At 53.3% G+C, this 14,075-nt stretch overlaps 1 protein-coding gene across 1 annotated transcript in view; it reads left to right on the forward strand.

The window, feature by feature from the left end:
* spg11 (SPG11 vesicle trafficking associated, spatacsin) overlaps positions 1-14,075 on the forward strand; it is a 21,565-nt gene extending 7,490 nt beyond the window's left edge. Inside the window, exons 11-40 of the mRNA XM_070972082.1 lie at positions 1-88; positions 268-339; positions 435-562; positions 649-827; positions 937-1,135; positions 1,578-1,781; positions 1,895-2,001; positions 2,294-2,439; positions 2,552-2,716; positions 2,872-2,938; positions 3,312-3,474; positions 3,609-3,814; positions 3,956-4,055; positions 4,212-4,371; positions 4,560-4,838; positions 5,641-5,841; positions 6,253-6,360; positions 6,679-6,844; positions 7,039-7,253; positions 7,756-8,500; positions 8,591-8,736; positions 8,835-9,039; positions 9,242-9,379; positions 9,615-9,748; positions 10,051-10,170; positions 10,453-10,621; positions 10,707-10,783; positions 12,670-12,825; positions 13,654-13,805; positions 13,889-14,075. The exon at positions 1-88 is cut by the window's left edge and continues 89 nt beyond it. Of these exons, the coding sequence (XP_070828183.1) occupies positions 1-88; positions 268-339; positions 435-562; positions 649-827; positions 937-1,135; positions 1,578-1,781; positions 1,895-2,001; positions 2,294-2,439; positions 2,552-2,716; positions 2,872-2,938; positions 3,312-3,474; positions 3,609-3,814; positions 3,956-4,055; positions 4,212-4,371; positions 4,560-4,838; positions 5,641-5,841; positions 6,253-6,360; positions 6,679-6,844; positions 7,039-7,253; positions 7,756-8,500; positions 8,591-8,736; positions 8,835-9,039; positions 9,242-9,379; positions 9,615-9,748; positions 10,051-10,170; positions 10,453-10,621; positions 10,707-10,783; positions 12,670-12,825; positions 13,654-13,805; positions 13,889-14,063 (5,170 nt within the window). The 3' untranslated portion in view covers positions 14,064-14,075. The remainder of the gene's footprint in view (positions 89-267; positions 340-434; positions 563-648; positions 828-936; positions 1,136-1,577; positions 1,782-1,894; positions 2,002-2,293; positions 2,440-2,551; positions 2,717-2,871; positions 2,939-3,311; positions 3,475-3,608; positions 3,815-3,955; positions 4,056-4,211; positions 4,372-4,559; positions 4,839-5,640; positions 5,842-6,252; positions 6,361-6,678; positions 6,845-7,038; positions 7,254-7,755; positions 8,501-8,590; positions 8,737-8,834; positions 9,040-9,241; positions 9,380-9,614; positions 9,749-10,050; positions 10,171-10,452; positions 10,622-10,706; positions 10,784-12,669; positions 12,826-13,653; positions 13,806-13,888) is intronic.

Consider the following 14,075-nt stretch of genomic DNA (forward strand, 5'->3'; position numbering starts at 1 on the left):
GGCTCTGAGGATGGAGGGTCTACGTCAGGTCTTCACCTGCCTGCAGCGCCGAGACCTGCAGACCGGCACCACGCTCCTCACCAACATGGTGAGGACACGTCGGTCAGCTGTTAGCAGCTGTTCACATGCTAACACGCTAAAGTTGGAATGCTAACGTGTGGAAAGTTTCACGGCAAACATCGTGATGAAAGTTCAGCGCTTACACTCACACAGACGTGTTAGCATGTTAGCATGCTGACGAAGGTCACTGTGATTCTGTGTTTTCAGGGTTTCAGTGTGAAGAAGCAGCTCCACAGTATCTGCCTCTACACCGACGACAACGACCTCCGAGAGTTCGTGGTGAGTTCCTCCATGACGGTGTTTCTTTTTCTGTGAACAGTCCTGTGTGTCATCTTTACACGTCTTTGAGACCTCTGATTGGTTGGATTGATCAGGTGAAGGAGCTGTCAGGGCGGAGTTATTTTCCAGAGGAAGAGATGCAGAGCGTGGCGTTCATGAGGGAGATGGAGAAGCTGGGACGGCTGCCTGCATCCCGCCGCCCTGCTGACGCCGCATCACACAGGTGAGGACGCTGCGCTCAGCACACCTGTTAGCTTCATAAACTCTGTGTCAACGTGAACCTCACCTGTCCCTCCTCCTCCTTCTCAGGGTTGTTCAGATGGTCTGCAGGGAGGCAGGTGGTGGTGAGGAGGTTTTGGAGGAGCTGGTGGGACAGAGGAGGTCTGAGGAGGACGGGGGGCTGTGGAGGAACCTCCGACTGGACTGGGTGAGGAACTGGGACCAGAGCAGCCAGACCGCCGTCCTCCTGTCCAGACTCCAGCACACAGGTATAAGACTGAGTGTCGCTCTGGTCCCTCAGTGGTTCCTCAATGTCTAAATTCATTTTGTGTCCTTTAACTGTCTGTCTTTCTGTCTGTCTGTGTCTTTGGTTCATAGAGTTGAGTTCCTGCGACCCGGCGGTGCTGTGGTGTTACCTGACCGCCCTGCACGACCGGTGCCGGGTGGTCGACTGGATCGACTGGAACAAGGAGACCTCCAGCGCCTCCTGGTGGCCTGAGTTGACCCCAGAACTGGTCAACAACAACACAGTGTGCAGCACCTACATGAGGGAGGACATCCTGGACCAGCTGGCCAGGTGCAGCCACCTGTTCACCTGTTTGGTTTCTGATTTAAAAACAGCTGAGAAACAAGATGAGTTAACATGTTGGATCCTGATCGTTCTGCAGAGACTCTAACGTTATACTGACCTTCTGCAGCGAAGCGCCATGTCCTTCCCTGTCCAGCACCCCTCTGCTCTGTACGACTGTCCAAAAATCGAGCTCTCTCAGGTTCTGCATGTTTTGATCGGAGCAGCTGAGGTGTGAAACGCAGGCTGATTGGATGAACTCAGCCTCTGCTGCTGGCACACCTTCACCAGCTTTTGCTCTTAAAGACCTGAAATGATCAAAAACTGTCCAGGCAGGACATGCACTGTAATCTGAGGGGTTGTGTTGGTAGCAAACCCAGTAAAGATCAGAGGCTTCTGCTCTCTGACATTATGGGCTGTCACGCTCAGATTCCTCCTGTTTGTCCTCCAGGAGACGTGTCTTCATCCCGGAGGAGCTGGCAGACTTGGAGCAGCTGTTGTGGCGTCTGGCTCAGGGTGGAGGAGTCATGGCGTCATCTCCACCCGTCCTTCAGTACCGCTCCCCGCTCGGCCTCGACCTCCACAGCCTCTTCGTCGCCTTCTGCCTGGACCGCAGCCTGCAGTACCTGCTCTACACCTACCTGGAGCACTTCAGGTGAGGACATGAATTCTTGTCTTTGCCTGTATTTCAGTTTGACCTTCACTGCTTCACTGAAACATCAGTAAAGTTCATGAGCTGCTGAAGAGCTCCGTGTCCGTCCTCCACAGGCTGACGCCCAGAAACTGTCCCCTCCTGACCAATCAGAGCCTGTCTGAGAGCCAGCCCTGGTTTGAGATGCTGGTGAAGATCCAGGAGATCACCAGAGATCTATCAGGTACTGCAGGACTGAGAGCGTCCTTACAACGATCAGCGTTTCCTGAAACATGGTTCAGGTCATTGAGTGTCGCAGAAGCACCGACGTCACACCTCTGAAGTGAAAATATAGAAAGACGTCCCTCAGAGGACATGATGGTGGACACTTTTCAGAATGAGTTGTCAGATTAATCGATGTTTGTCTTCATCGGCGTCCCTGCAGCTTCACTTCATGCAGCTCAGCTTGTTTGGTTTTGTTCCCACAGTTGAGTTTCCTCTTCGTCATGTGGCTGGCTCTCTGTCTGTTGCTGCAGATCCAGGACTGGTCTTCCAGGCCAGTTTAACCAGTGCTCAGGTGCTGTTGCCGGGCAGCCAGGCGTCTCTCAGCAGCCTGCTGTTAGAGGGACACAGTCTGCTGGTCCTGGCCACTGTCATGTTTGCCCCCGGAGGAATCGACCAGGTAAACGTCACCTCTGAACCCACCTGGTTCCCGGAAAAGCACAGCCGGGATGTCCTCCAGGCTGAGACATAAAAGACCGTTGAACGGTCCTCCGTGTGCCTCCTGTGTGCAGGTGGTGGTTCAGGGTGAAAGGTCGGGCAGATCGGAGAGGACAGTCGACCCCCAGCTCCTGAAGATGGCGCTGGCCCCCCACCCCAAACTGAGGGCCGCCCTGTTCCCTGCCGGACCCCGAGGAAGCAGCTCATCCTCTGACGTCTCTGTCTACCACCTGCTGCAGGTACATTCACACCTGTCAGCCGTGGTCCTCATTAAGATGTTGAAGTGTCCCAGCGTCTCCTGTGGACCTGTTGTCCCTGTCCTGCCTGTTGCAGGAGACTCTGTGCATGTTGCTGTTCATTTGAAGGCACGTTAATGAGTCACTGTGTTTTCCAGTCGCTCCATCCTCTGGACCCGTCCAGGCTGTTCGGCTGGCAGGCGGCAAACACCCTCAACTCCACCGGTAAGCAGCGAATGACGTTCCCATCAGCCCCAGCTGCACATTGTTTTAGTGCTAACTAGCATATATTAACATGCTAACATGCTAACCATCGATGGTGAACCTGGTAAACATATACTGGCTAAACATCAGCATACTAGCTTTGTCATTGTGAGCATGTTAGCATGCTAACGTTAGCATTTAGTCCAACCCCTCTGCGCCGCCAGCATGACTGTGGAGTCACTGTCTTCATGACTTCAATCAATGTGTTCAGACTTGTTTTTCTCTGATGTGCAGAGCCGCTTTAGCTCAGTAACAGCAGCAGCAGCAGCAGCTCATGAAGCTCAGCCATGTTTCCTGAAGGCTCTGCAGACTGACTGATCGCTGTCCTCCACAGAAACGTCAGAGCTGCCTCATTTCTCCAGCCCACACCTGGTCAACAGGTTCGCTCTGGTGGAGCACCTGGACTTCCTGTATTACCTCCGTCACGGCCGACCATCATTTGCGTACGCCACCTTCCTGGTTCAGCAGCTGAGCGGCTGCAGCGACGTCGCACTTCTGTGAGTATGACACACTTGACCGGAGCTGCCGAGGCGAGGACGGGGCGGTCGCTCCGGTGAACGGACGAATGGAACAGGAGAGAAGAGGAAACGTCGTTCTGCCGCTCCACGCTCATAACCTGTCTGTGTTTCAGGCTGCAGCACACCTGGCAGCAGGTGTACAGGTTGACCCTGCAATGTTTCAGTGTGCCGTCTGTGGCGGCAGCGAGCGTCTGCTTCTGTGAGCTGCTGGGAGTCTGCAGCCTGAAGCTGAGGGTGGACGTCCGAGCCATGACGAGCGTCCTGCAGCACTGGAATCAGCACAACACACACTGTGCTGCACAGCACCTGCACACACTGGGTAAACACAACATCTGCACACACTGTGTAAACACAACATCTACACACACTGTGTAAACACAACATCTACACACACTGTGTAAACACAACATCTGCACACACTGGGTAAACACACTGATTTGTCTCTTTTTGGTGTCTGAAGGTGTAAAGCTGGCGGAGGCGGAGCCTGGAGCAGCGGAGCAGCTGATTGGCCACCTGGAGGCTGCAGTGACAGACAGCCTGGAGCAGAGAGGCATCAGCAGGTTTGACTCCTCTGCAGTCTGGACTCTGCTGCTAGCTTCATGTTAGCATGTTAGCTCAATCAAAGACCTTCATGTCCAACAAAGTGTCACAGCTTGTATAAATTTGTGTCTCTGTGTGTCTCTGTGTGTCTCTGCGTTTCTCTGTGTGTCTCTCAGGTCGTCCTACGAGGCGGCTCAGGAGTGGGCGTTACCTGTCCAGTTCTGTCAGCTCCACAGTCTGAAGCTCAGCTCTGTTTACCCCGCCCACTGCGCTGATGACGGACAGTTCATCCACTTCCTGTTGTTTGTCCAGCTGCACAACTTCCCACCGCAGCAGGTGAGCACACGCCTCCACAGCACACCTGTTGCACCTGTGCTGATGTTGGACGAGTACGTGGCTTTTACAGCTTTAACGTCATCATCACGATGTTTGTGAGGTCACAGTCTAACATCGACCTGTCCCGTTGTCTCCCTCATCTGTCACGTCAGACTGCTTCCTCACACCATATTTGGTTCTTCCTCCAGGTGAGGTCATTGGCTGCTCAGTTTGGTCCCGCCCTGCAGGCCCACCTGACTCTGGCCTTTCAGGACCTGCAGGTGTGCAGTCAGAGGAGGAGCCCGGGCTCCGCGGAGCGCCCAGGGTCTCTGAGGGCCGAGGAGGCCCCCGGGAGCCCGGAGCGCCCCGCAGAGCTGTTCCAGGTCCTCCTGCAGAGCCAGGAGGAGGCGGCGCCCTGCAGGTACCTGCTGCAGGAGGCGCTGGTGCAGCGCTGCCCAACGCTGGCTGTCATGGCTGCCTGTCAGCAGGTAAACAGACGAGATACGCCGAGCGGTTCACAGCTGCACGGCGCATCAGATCACTCTGATCAATACCATGATCACAAATATTGATTACAATCGCCTGTCCAACTTATCCATAAGTTTGGTCAGTCGATTAGCCTGTCTGTCTGTCTGCCTCTGTCTGTCTGCCTGCCTGTCTGTCTGCCTGCCTGTCTGTCTGTCTGTCTGTCTGTCTGTCTGTCTGTCTGTCTGCCTGTCTGTCTGCCTGTCTGTCTGCCTCTGTCTGTCTGCCTGTCTGTCTGTCTGTCTGCCTGCCTGTCTGTCTGTCTGTCTGTCTGTCTGTCTGTCTGTCTGTCTGTCTGTCTGTCTGTCTGTCTGCCTGCCTGCCTGCCTGTCTGTCTGTCTGTCTGTCTGTCTGTCTGTCTGTCTGTCTGCCTGCCTGCCTGTCTGTCTGTCTGTCTGTCTGTCTGTCTGTCTGTCTGTCTGTCTGTCTGCCTGCCTGCCTGTCTGTCTGTCTGTCTGTCTGTCTGTCTGTCTGTCTGTCTGTCTGCCTCTGTCTGTCTGCCTGTCTGTCTGTCTGTCTGCCTGCCTGTCTGTCTGTCTGTCTGTCTGCCTGTCTGTCTGTCTGCCTGCCTGTCTGTCTGTCTGTCTGTCTGTCTGTCTGTCTGTCTGTCTGTCTGTCTGTCTGTCTGTCTTCAAATGAGCTGAGTGTTTGATCGATCAGATTTGATCAGATCAGATTGGACGACAGGAAGTGTCCGGGGACCAAAACTGAGCCAAAGAACTGAACTCAGTGTCCTTCATGTGGTCAAACCTGCTTGATTGACAGGAGGCGGAGCTGCTGCCCTGTCTGTGCGTGTGGGTGTTGACCTCTGTCGATGACATCACAGCCGCTGAAGCCGCCTCCCACCTGGTCGAAGCCCCCCAGCACCACGAGTGGACCCTGCATGACCTGTCAATCATCTGGAGGACGCTGCTGGGGCGGGGCCACGTCAGGCCCCTCCTCCGAGGATTCAAGCTCTTCCAGCAGGTAAAAAGGAGAGGGACAGACGTGTGTCTCACAGTCTGTCCCTGCTGTCTGCAGCTGGACACAGTCTTTACTCTAGTCCTACAGGTCCAGCGTGTCTCTGGCTGCTCTTGTCAGCTTTATTCAGCCGCCGACATGTCAAAGGTCAAAGTTAATCAGCCTGTCTCTACGTTAAACTCTTCATATTGACAGCCAGCAGTGACGTCAGGAGCACGCTGGCTCTTTGTCCGTCTTTAGAAAGCAGTTATTTGTGTTTTAGTGGACGAGGACATGAAGACTTGTCCCTCCGTAACCTTCTGATTGACAGGAGAGAAGCTGTAACCAACAGTGTGAAGAGTGAACGTCCAATATTCAGATGATACTTTGAGGACAGATCAGTCACACAAATGTCCATCTCCTCTGTTTGTCTCTCAGGACTGTCCTCTGGTGTTGGTGCTCAGGATGTTTGAGTTGTGTTGTGACTACAGGAACTTCTCTGAGGCCAAAGACAAGCTGCTGGACTTCCAGAGGACGCTCGTCTCTGTAAGGACACCTGCAGGAATCTGCTCTGTCTTTGACTCATTGGGTCAAAATTCACTTTGAATCAGCATTAACTCCTTGTAGTCTCACAGGTGAAGGAGCAGGGAGGGGAGCAGGAGCAGGGGGGAGGCAGCAGGAACCAGGACCTAGGAGCAGGAGCAGGGGGGAGGCAGAGGGAGCAGGGGGGAGGCAGAGGGAGCTGGGGTGGGGGCAGCAGGATCAGGGAGCAGAAACCAGGGCCTAGGAGCAGGAGCGGGGCTCTCTCCTTTAGCCTTGAAGCCAGAGTTCACGTGTCTCCTGTCTGTCTGTGCACTGATACAGCAGAGGAGCGGGGGCCCAGCGCCCTCCGGTGGACTCCCGCTGCAGTGGGTGGAGAGCCAGGCCTCCGTGCTGCTCCTCACTATGCTGCAGCGCTGCTCCTCTCAGTACGACCTCCACCGGCTGCTGCAGCTCCTGGCCGACGTCGACAAGCTCCTCAAATCCAACGGTGAGTTTGTCACGTCGTAAACTGACCTCAGATCAGTTCAGAGTCTGTCGGATTATCGTCAGTTGCTATCAGCTGATGCTCAGTCTGACCTCTGATCAGTCAAGAGGCTTCACAGACTGCTTACTGTCAGATGGTTTGAAGTGTGTGTGTGTGTGTGTGTGTCTGTGTCTGTGTCTGTGTCTGTGTCTGTGTAGGTCCAGACTTCAGGAAGCTCAGTCAGCTCAGTCAGCTGCTGCAGGGGTCAGAGGTCAGCCTGTCTTCCAGGCTGCTGCGGTGCAGTTCTCCTTCTGTCCAGCAGGAGGAGTTTCAGGCTGCAGTGGACGCTCTGCAGTCCAGGGGGCGCTACAGTCAGGCCCGGCAGGTCGCCCAGCTGGCCGGTCTGTCCGTCCACCACCTGCTGCTCAGCCAGGTCTGTGTCTCCTCTGCAGCGTCACACTGTGGACGCAGCAGGGACGTCCCTCTGGCGCCACCTGCAGGTCAAAGGTCAACCCTTCACACAGTTTATAATCTGACAGAAAAGCTGAGGAGGGTCTCTGATCCGCTTCCCAGAGGATGATCCTTAGATCTGACTTCTTCGTCCTAACATCAGCAGAGACGTTAAAGATGTCTTCTCTGGACATTTGAGAGGTTTAGTGTCCTGCAGGCGAGTTCACGTCCTGCAGCAGAAAAGCTAACGTGATATTTTATCATATATTAGAGAGAAGAGGTTCAGTGTTTCGACTGTTTATGACAGTTTAATATGACCTGACGCTCGTCAAACACGTCTGACTGTGTCCTCACAGATCAGAGTCTCATGGTCCTCCTCAGAGTCTCTGAGAAGAATCTGGATCAGTCTCGTTCTGTACTGATGAAAGAATCCAGTGTGAGTTCACTTCATGATGCTTTCTGCCGTGTGTCCGTCTTCCATGTAGCTTCTCCAGGAGGTGAACTCCCAGAAGTCCAAGCGGCAGTGGGGACGGTTGGAGACACGAGTGAGTTTCTGGAGGAAGTGTCACGAGCAGCTGAAGGCTGACGGCACTGAGCCAGAATCAGCCTCGCACTTCTTCCTGTCCCAGGCTGAAGGCGGGACCGCGGACGTGTCCGGGGCGTCGGAGCCTCAGACCGAGCTGCTGGCCGTCCAGGACCGCTGCCTGCTGCTCTGCCTCGCCGCTCACTGGCTGTCGCAGCTCAGTCCGGTTCCCGTGGACCGGCTGGAGAGCCTGGAGAAGAAGCTGTGGATCAGCCGCGTCCGCCGGCGTGTCCTCACCGTCTCCATGGAGAAGGACAGTGTTTTCAACCTGCCGCCGCCCGCCATCACGCCTGAGATGAACACCTACGAAGCGCTCATGAAGGAGTTCTCCTTCTCCAGCGTATCGGGCCTGAACACCGAGGAGCGTCTGAGGCTGGAGGGACTCCCCGGACCCTCTGAGGAGCAGGAGGAGCTGAACGTGGACCCGGCGTTGAGTCCAGAGGAGAGGAGCATTCTGGCTGCTCTGATTGGACAGTTACTGGATGAAGGCAGCATTCACGAAGCCAGCCGGGTCTGCCGTTATTTCTACCTGCACCACCCGGACATGTGGGTGGTGCTGCGCTGCCGAGGTCTGGCCTCCGGAGAACTGAATCCCGAAGCAGGAGAGGAGGCGTCGGAGGGTCTGCCCGCGGCGAGCATCAGGAGCTGTGAGCGCCCCCGCCCCCACTTCATATATAACGTTCTTTAAACATCAGCGCTCACACTGTCCTCTCCGTCTCCTCCTGTCTCTCCTCCAGCTCCCTCCGTCAGCAGCCTGCTGTCCTTCGTGATGTCCCCCCTACCTGAGGACGAGGTCGCTGTCCAGCTCCAGAGACTGGTGGACCAGTGTCGCCACGGCAGCAACTACTGCAAGCAGGTCCTCAGCCTGTACCAGCTGTCCAAGGTACCGTCACCAGGTTCCTCGTCTGAATGAAAGACAGCTGTGAGGTTCTGCAGGTTCCTGCCTCACTAACACGTCCTCGTCCGTCCTGTCCCCTGCAGGAGCTGCAGTGCTCCTTCAGTCAGGTCTGCGGGGAGGACCCTCGCTCGGTGCTGGAGAAGCTGCTGCTGTCGGAGCAGCCGGAGCGCTTCAGGAAGGCTCAGGCCTTCATCAGGGCTCAGGGTCTGTCCGCGGACTCTGTGGCCGAGCTGGTGTCCTCCGCTGTGGTCCAGGCTCTGCTGGCCTCCACCCAAGAGCTGCCGCCCGGTGAGACCAGGACGCCACAGTCTGCACGCTCACTGTCCTCGAGCTCAGATAGAGAGCTGACACTCTACTGTCAAATGGTTAGAAGTGTGTGTGTGTGTGTGTGTGTGTGTGTGTGTGTGTGTGTGTGTGTGTGTGTGTGTGTGTGTGTGTGTGTGTGTGTGTGTGTGTGTGTGTGTGTGTGTGTGTGTGTGTGTGAGACCAGCAGAGAAGCAGGTCTTCAGGCCGGCGGAGGGACGGGACTCGCTGGTCCAGCTGATCAAACTGTGTGACGACCCGAACCTGGTGGGAGTCAAACTGCTGGAAGACATCAACAGAGTCTCACTGAGAGACCTGAGCTGCAGTAAGACAGACAGAGACAGACACACAGAGAGAGACAGAGAGACAGACACACAGAGACAGAGACACAGAGAGAGACAGACACACAGAGACAGAGAGACAGAGAGACAGAGAGACACAGACACACAGAGACAGAGAGGCAGACACACAGAGACAGCTCAAAGCGTCTCCATCAGCTCACAGAGGCGTCTCCGGTCCTCTGAGGACAGGAAATGAAAAGTGTCTCTGCTGTCTTGCAGTCGTGGAGTTGCTGATCGTCGCTCATGACTGCTTCAGTCTCACCTGTAACATGGAGGGCATCGTCAGGGTGCTGCAGGCCGCCCGTCACCTCAGCCACACCTACCTGGCCCCTGGAGAGCACTACAGCCTGCTGGTAAGCCCCGCCCACTGACGCTCAGGCTCACTGGTGATTGGTCGTTGGACAAAAAGTCAATTCTCGTTTTCGTCTGTCTCTCTGACTGCCTGTCTGTCTGTCTCTCTGACCGCCTGTCTGTCTGTCTCTCTGACCATCTGTCTCTCTGCCTGTCTGTCTGTCTCTCTGACCGCCTGTCTCTCTGTCTCTCTGACCATCTGTCTCTCTGCCTGTCTGTCTGTCTCTCTGACCGCCTGTCTCTCTGACCGCCTGTCTGTCTGTCTCTCTGACCTCTGTCTCTCTGCCTGCCTGTCTGTCTGCAGGTGCGTCTGCTCACAGGTATCGGCAGGTATAATGAGATGACGTACGTCTTCGACCTGCTGCATCAGAGCCATCGATTTGAGATGCTGCTGAGGAAAAAAGTGGAGACGGACAGAGGACAGGTGGACACACACACACATACATACACACACACTTGATCTTAATAATAATTTTAATCCTGACTTCAGTCCTGATCCTGATCCTGATCCCTGCCCCTGTCCTCGTCCCTGTCCCTGTCCCTGCCCCTGCCCCTGCCCCTTCCCCTGTCCTTGTCCCTGCCCCCGTCTCTGTCCCTGTCCCCATCCCTGTCCCTGTCCCTGTCCCCGTCCCTGTCCCTGTCCCTGTCCCTGTCCCTGTCCCTGTCCCTGTCCCTGTCCCTGTCCCTGCCCCTGTCCCTGGCTCAGAGCTCCAGTCTGAAGACGGCTCTGCTGGACTACATCAAGCGCTGCCTCCCTGCAGACAGCGAGAAGCACAACATGGTGGCGCTGTGTTTCAGCATGAGGAGGGAGATTGGGGAGAACCACGAGATGGCGGCCAGGACGCAGCTGAAGATCATTGAAGCTCAGCCGTGGGGTGAGCCAGCCCGCCGCCGCCGGTGTCTTCTGCTTTGAGTGGCGGCCATGTTGTCCTGTTTGACTCTGAGCTTTTGTCCCAACAGCTGTCGGCCCCGATCTGAAGAGCTCGCTGCTCAAAGTGTTGAATCTGCTGAAGGACGCCGCCGAGAGCTTCTCCAAGGTGAGATAAGATAAGATAAGATAAGGTGAGGTGAGGTGAGATGAGATGAGATGAGATGAGGTGAGATGAGGTGAGGTGAGGTGAGGTGAGGTGAGGTGAGGTGAGGTGAGATAAGGTAAGGTAAGGTAAGATAAGATAAGATAAGATAAGATAAGGTGAGGTGAGATAAGGTAAGGTAAGATAAGATAAGGCAAGGTGAGATAAGGTAAGGTGAGGTGGGATAAAATAAGATAAGGTGAGATAAGATAAGACAGGTTAGATAAGGTGAGGTGAGATAAGGTAAGATAAGATAAGGTGAGATAAGATAAGGTAAGACAGGTAAGATAAGGTGAGGTGAGATAAGATAAAGTAAGGTGAGGTGAGATAAGGTAAGATAAGAAGGTGAGATAAGATAAGGTGAGGTGAGATAAGGTAAGATAAGATAAGATAAGATAAGATAAGGCAAGGTGAGATAAGATAAGGTAAGATAAGGTGAGGTGAGATTAAGTAAGATAAGGTGAGATAAGATAAAACAGGTAAGATAAGGTAAGGTGAGATAAGATAAGTTAAGGTGAGATAAGATAAGGTGAGATAAGATAAGGCAAGGTGAGATAAGGTAAGGTGAGGTAGGATAAAATAAGATAAGGTGAGATAAGATAAGGCAAGGTGAGATAAGGTAAGGTGAGGTAGGATAAAATAAGATAAGGTGAGATAAGATAAGGTAAGATAAGACAGGTAAGATAAGGTGAGGTGAGATAAGGTAAGGTGAGATAAGATAAGGTGAGGTGAGATAAGATAAAGTGAGGTGAGATAAGATAAGGTGAGGTGAGGTGAGATAAGATAAGGTGAGGTGAGGTGAGATAAGATAAGGTGAGGTGAGGTGAGATAGGATAAGATAAGGTGAGATAAGATAAGGTAAGGTGAGATAAGACAGGTAAGATAAGGTAAGGTGAGATAAGGTAAGATAAGATAAGGTGAGATAAGGTAAGATAAGGTGAGGTGAGATAAAATAAGATAAGGTGAGATAAGATAAGATAAAACAGGTAAGATAAGGTAAGGTAAGGTGAGATAAGGTAAGATAAGGCAAGGTGAGGTGAGATAAGATAAGATAAGGTGAGATGAGATGAGATGAGATAAAATTAGAATAAGATAAAATAAAATGAGGTGAGATAACTATTAATCCACCACAAGAGAAGTTCTATGATATATGAGAGGTGAGAAGAGGTTAACTCTGTCTCTCTCTGTCTCTCTGTCTCTCTCTGTCTCTCTCTCTCTCTGTCTCTCTCTGTCTCTCTGTCTCTCTGTCTCTCTCTGTCTCTCTCTCTCTCTGTCTCTCTCTCTCTCTGTCTCTCTCTGTCTCTCTGTCTCTCTCTGTCTCTCTCTCTCTCTGTCTCTCTGTCTCTCTCTGTCTCTCTGTCTCTCTCTCTGTCTCTCTGTCTCTCTCTGTCTCTCTCTCTCTCTGTCTCTCTCTGTCTCTCTGTCTCTCTGTCTCTCTGTCTCTCTCTGTCTCTCTCTCTCTCTGTCTCTCTCTGTCTCTCTGTCTCTCTCTGTCTCTCTCTCTCTCTGTCTCTCTCTGTCTCTCTCTATCTCTATGTCTTCCTCTCTCTCTCTCTATGTCTCTGTCTCTCTATCTCTATGTCTTCCTCTCTCTCTCTGTCTGTCTCTCTCTCTCTCTCTATCTCTGTCTCTCTCTATCTCTGTGTCTTCCTCTCTCTCTCTCTGTCTCTGTCTCTCTATCTCTGTCTTCCTCTCTCTCTGTGTCTGTCTCTCTCTCTCTCTCTCTCTATCTCTCTGTCTCTCTATCTCTGTGTCTTCCTCTCTCTCTCTGTCTGTCTCTCTCTCTATCTCTCTGTCTCTCTATCTCTCTGTCTTCCTCTCTCTCTCTGTCCCTCTCTGTCTCTCTGCAGGACTCGTGTGTGCGCCAGGCGTCTCGCTGCGTGCGATCAGCTAAGCTTGTCGCTCTTCAGCTCCACTTCCTGAATCAGGGTTCGGACCTGCGCGTCATCAACCTGCGACCTGCAGAGCTTCTGAGCGCCGTCACGTCGCTGCCGCGATGCTTCCAGGTGTGTTCAGGAACGCATTTTCCAGAAGACACTGCTGAGGATCTCGTCCTCTAGAAGACCTCTGTGTCCTCTTTATCTAAAATGCTGCATTTGATTTGCTGTCCATCTGTCCGTCCCTTTCCTTCCACAGGAAGTCTTCATCAGTTCCTGTGACGTCTCCGCAGGCGTTAGCTGAACATCATGGGTTTGCGTCTCCATGTTGTCTTTTCCTGCAGGGGGACAGACTCGATGAGCCAATCGCTGCATCAGCTGACAGAAACAGAAACTGTCTTGATGTTTCATCACTGAGAGGATTCGATTGTCCTCTTTGTCTTATTGTCCACAGAGCTTAAAGCTTCTGGACTGTTGGACAAAACTCATTGTAAGACATCACTGTGGACTGTTGGACATCACTGTGGGCCAAATTCATGTAGATTATAGCAGCAATGGCAGTTAGCATGTGTTAACCCACACACAGTTAGCTTGTTAGCATACAAATGTTTAGCATGTTAGCATGTCAACATGTGTGCAGTTGGCCTGTTAACATGCTAACATGTTAAAATTTAGGTTTCTCTGCTAACTGCTAACAAGCTAAAGGCTATGCTAAGTGTTTTACCCATAACCATGGTAGCATGCTAGTGTTAGCATGCCTGCTACCATGCTAAAGGTCAGTGACTGTCATGAGGACGTGTCGTCTCGGTTCCACTTTGATGGAACAGAAGAATCAGGGATGAAACTCTGAAGCAGCCAATAGAAAGAGTTCTATGAGGGACCAGCAGTCCTGATCCAGAACCTCAGACCTCCACCTGCAGACAGGCGGCACATTGACTCCCTGCTCCGTATCTCCAGGTGTTTGTGGTGGCCGAGGCGTACAGCTACAGTCCAGACTGGGCGGAGATCCTGTTCCAGAAGGTGATCCTGAACGGGGACTTTGTTTACCTGGAGGAGCTCAGACGCCACCGCCCGCTGACCTCCAGCCTGTTCGAGGACATTTTCAAAAAGTAAGACGGAGGAGTCTCTGCCACAAATATGTCAGAAAATCACCTGAAAGTTTGACCTCTCCTCACCTGTGTGTCTGTCTCAGGCTGGACGGCGCCCCCGCCGGCGTGGCCCCCAACGTGAAGCGCCTGCTGACGTACTGTGACGACGTGTACAGCCGCTACCGGCTGGCCTACCAGCAGAGCCTGTACGACGTCACCAAAACGCTGCTGCAGGACGCCAAGACGTCGAGCTACCTGAATGACAGGCTGTCCAGCTGACCGACAGACAGA

Source organism: Chaetodon trifascialis, chromosome 10 (genome assembly GCF_039877785.1).
Source record: "Chaetodon trifascialis isolate fChaTrf1 chromosome 10, fChaTrf1.hap1, whole genome shotgun sequence".
Lineage (NCBI taxonomy): Eukaryota > Metazoa > Chordata > Actinopteri > Chaetodontiformes > Chaetodontidae > Chaetodon > Chaetodon trifascialis.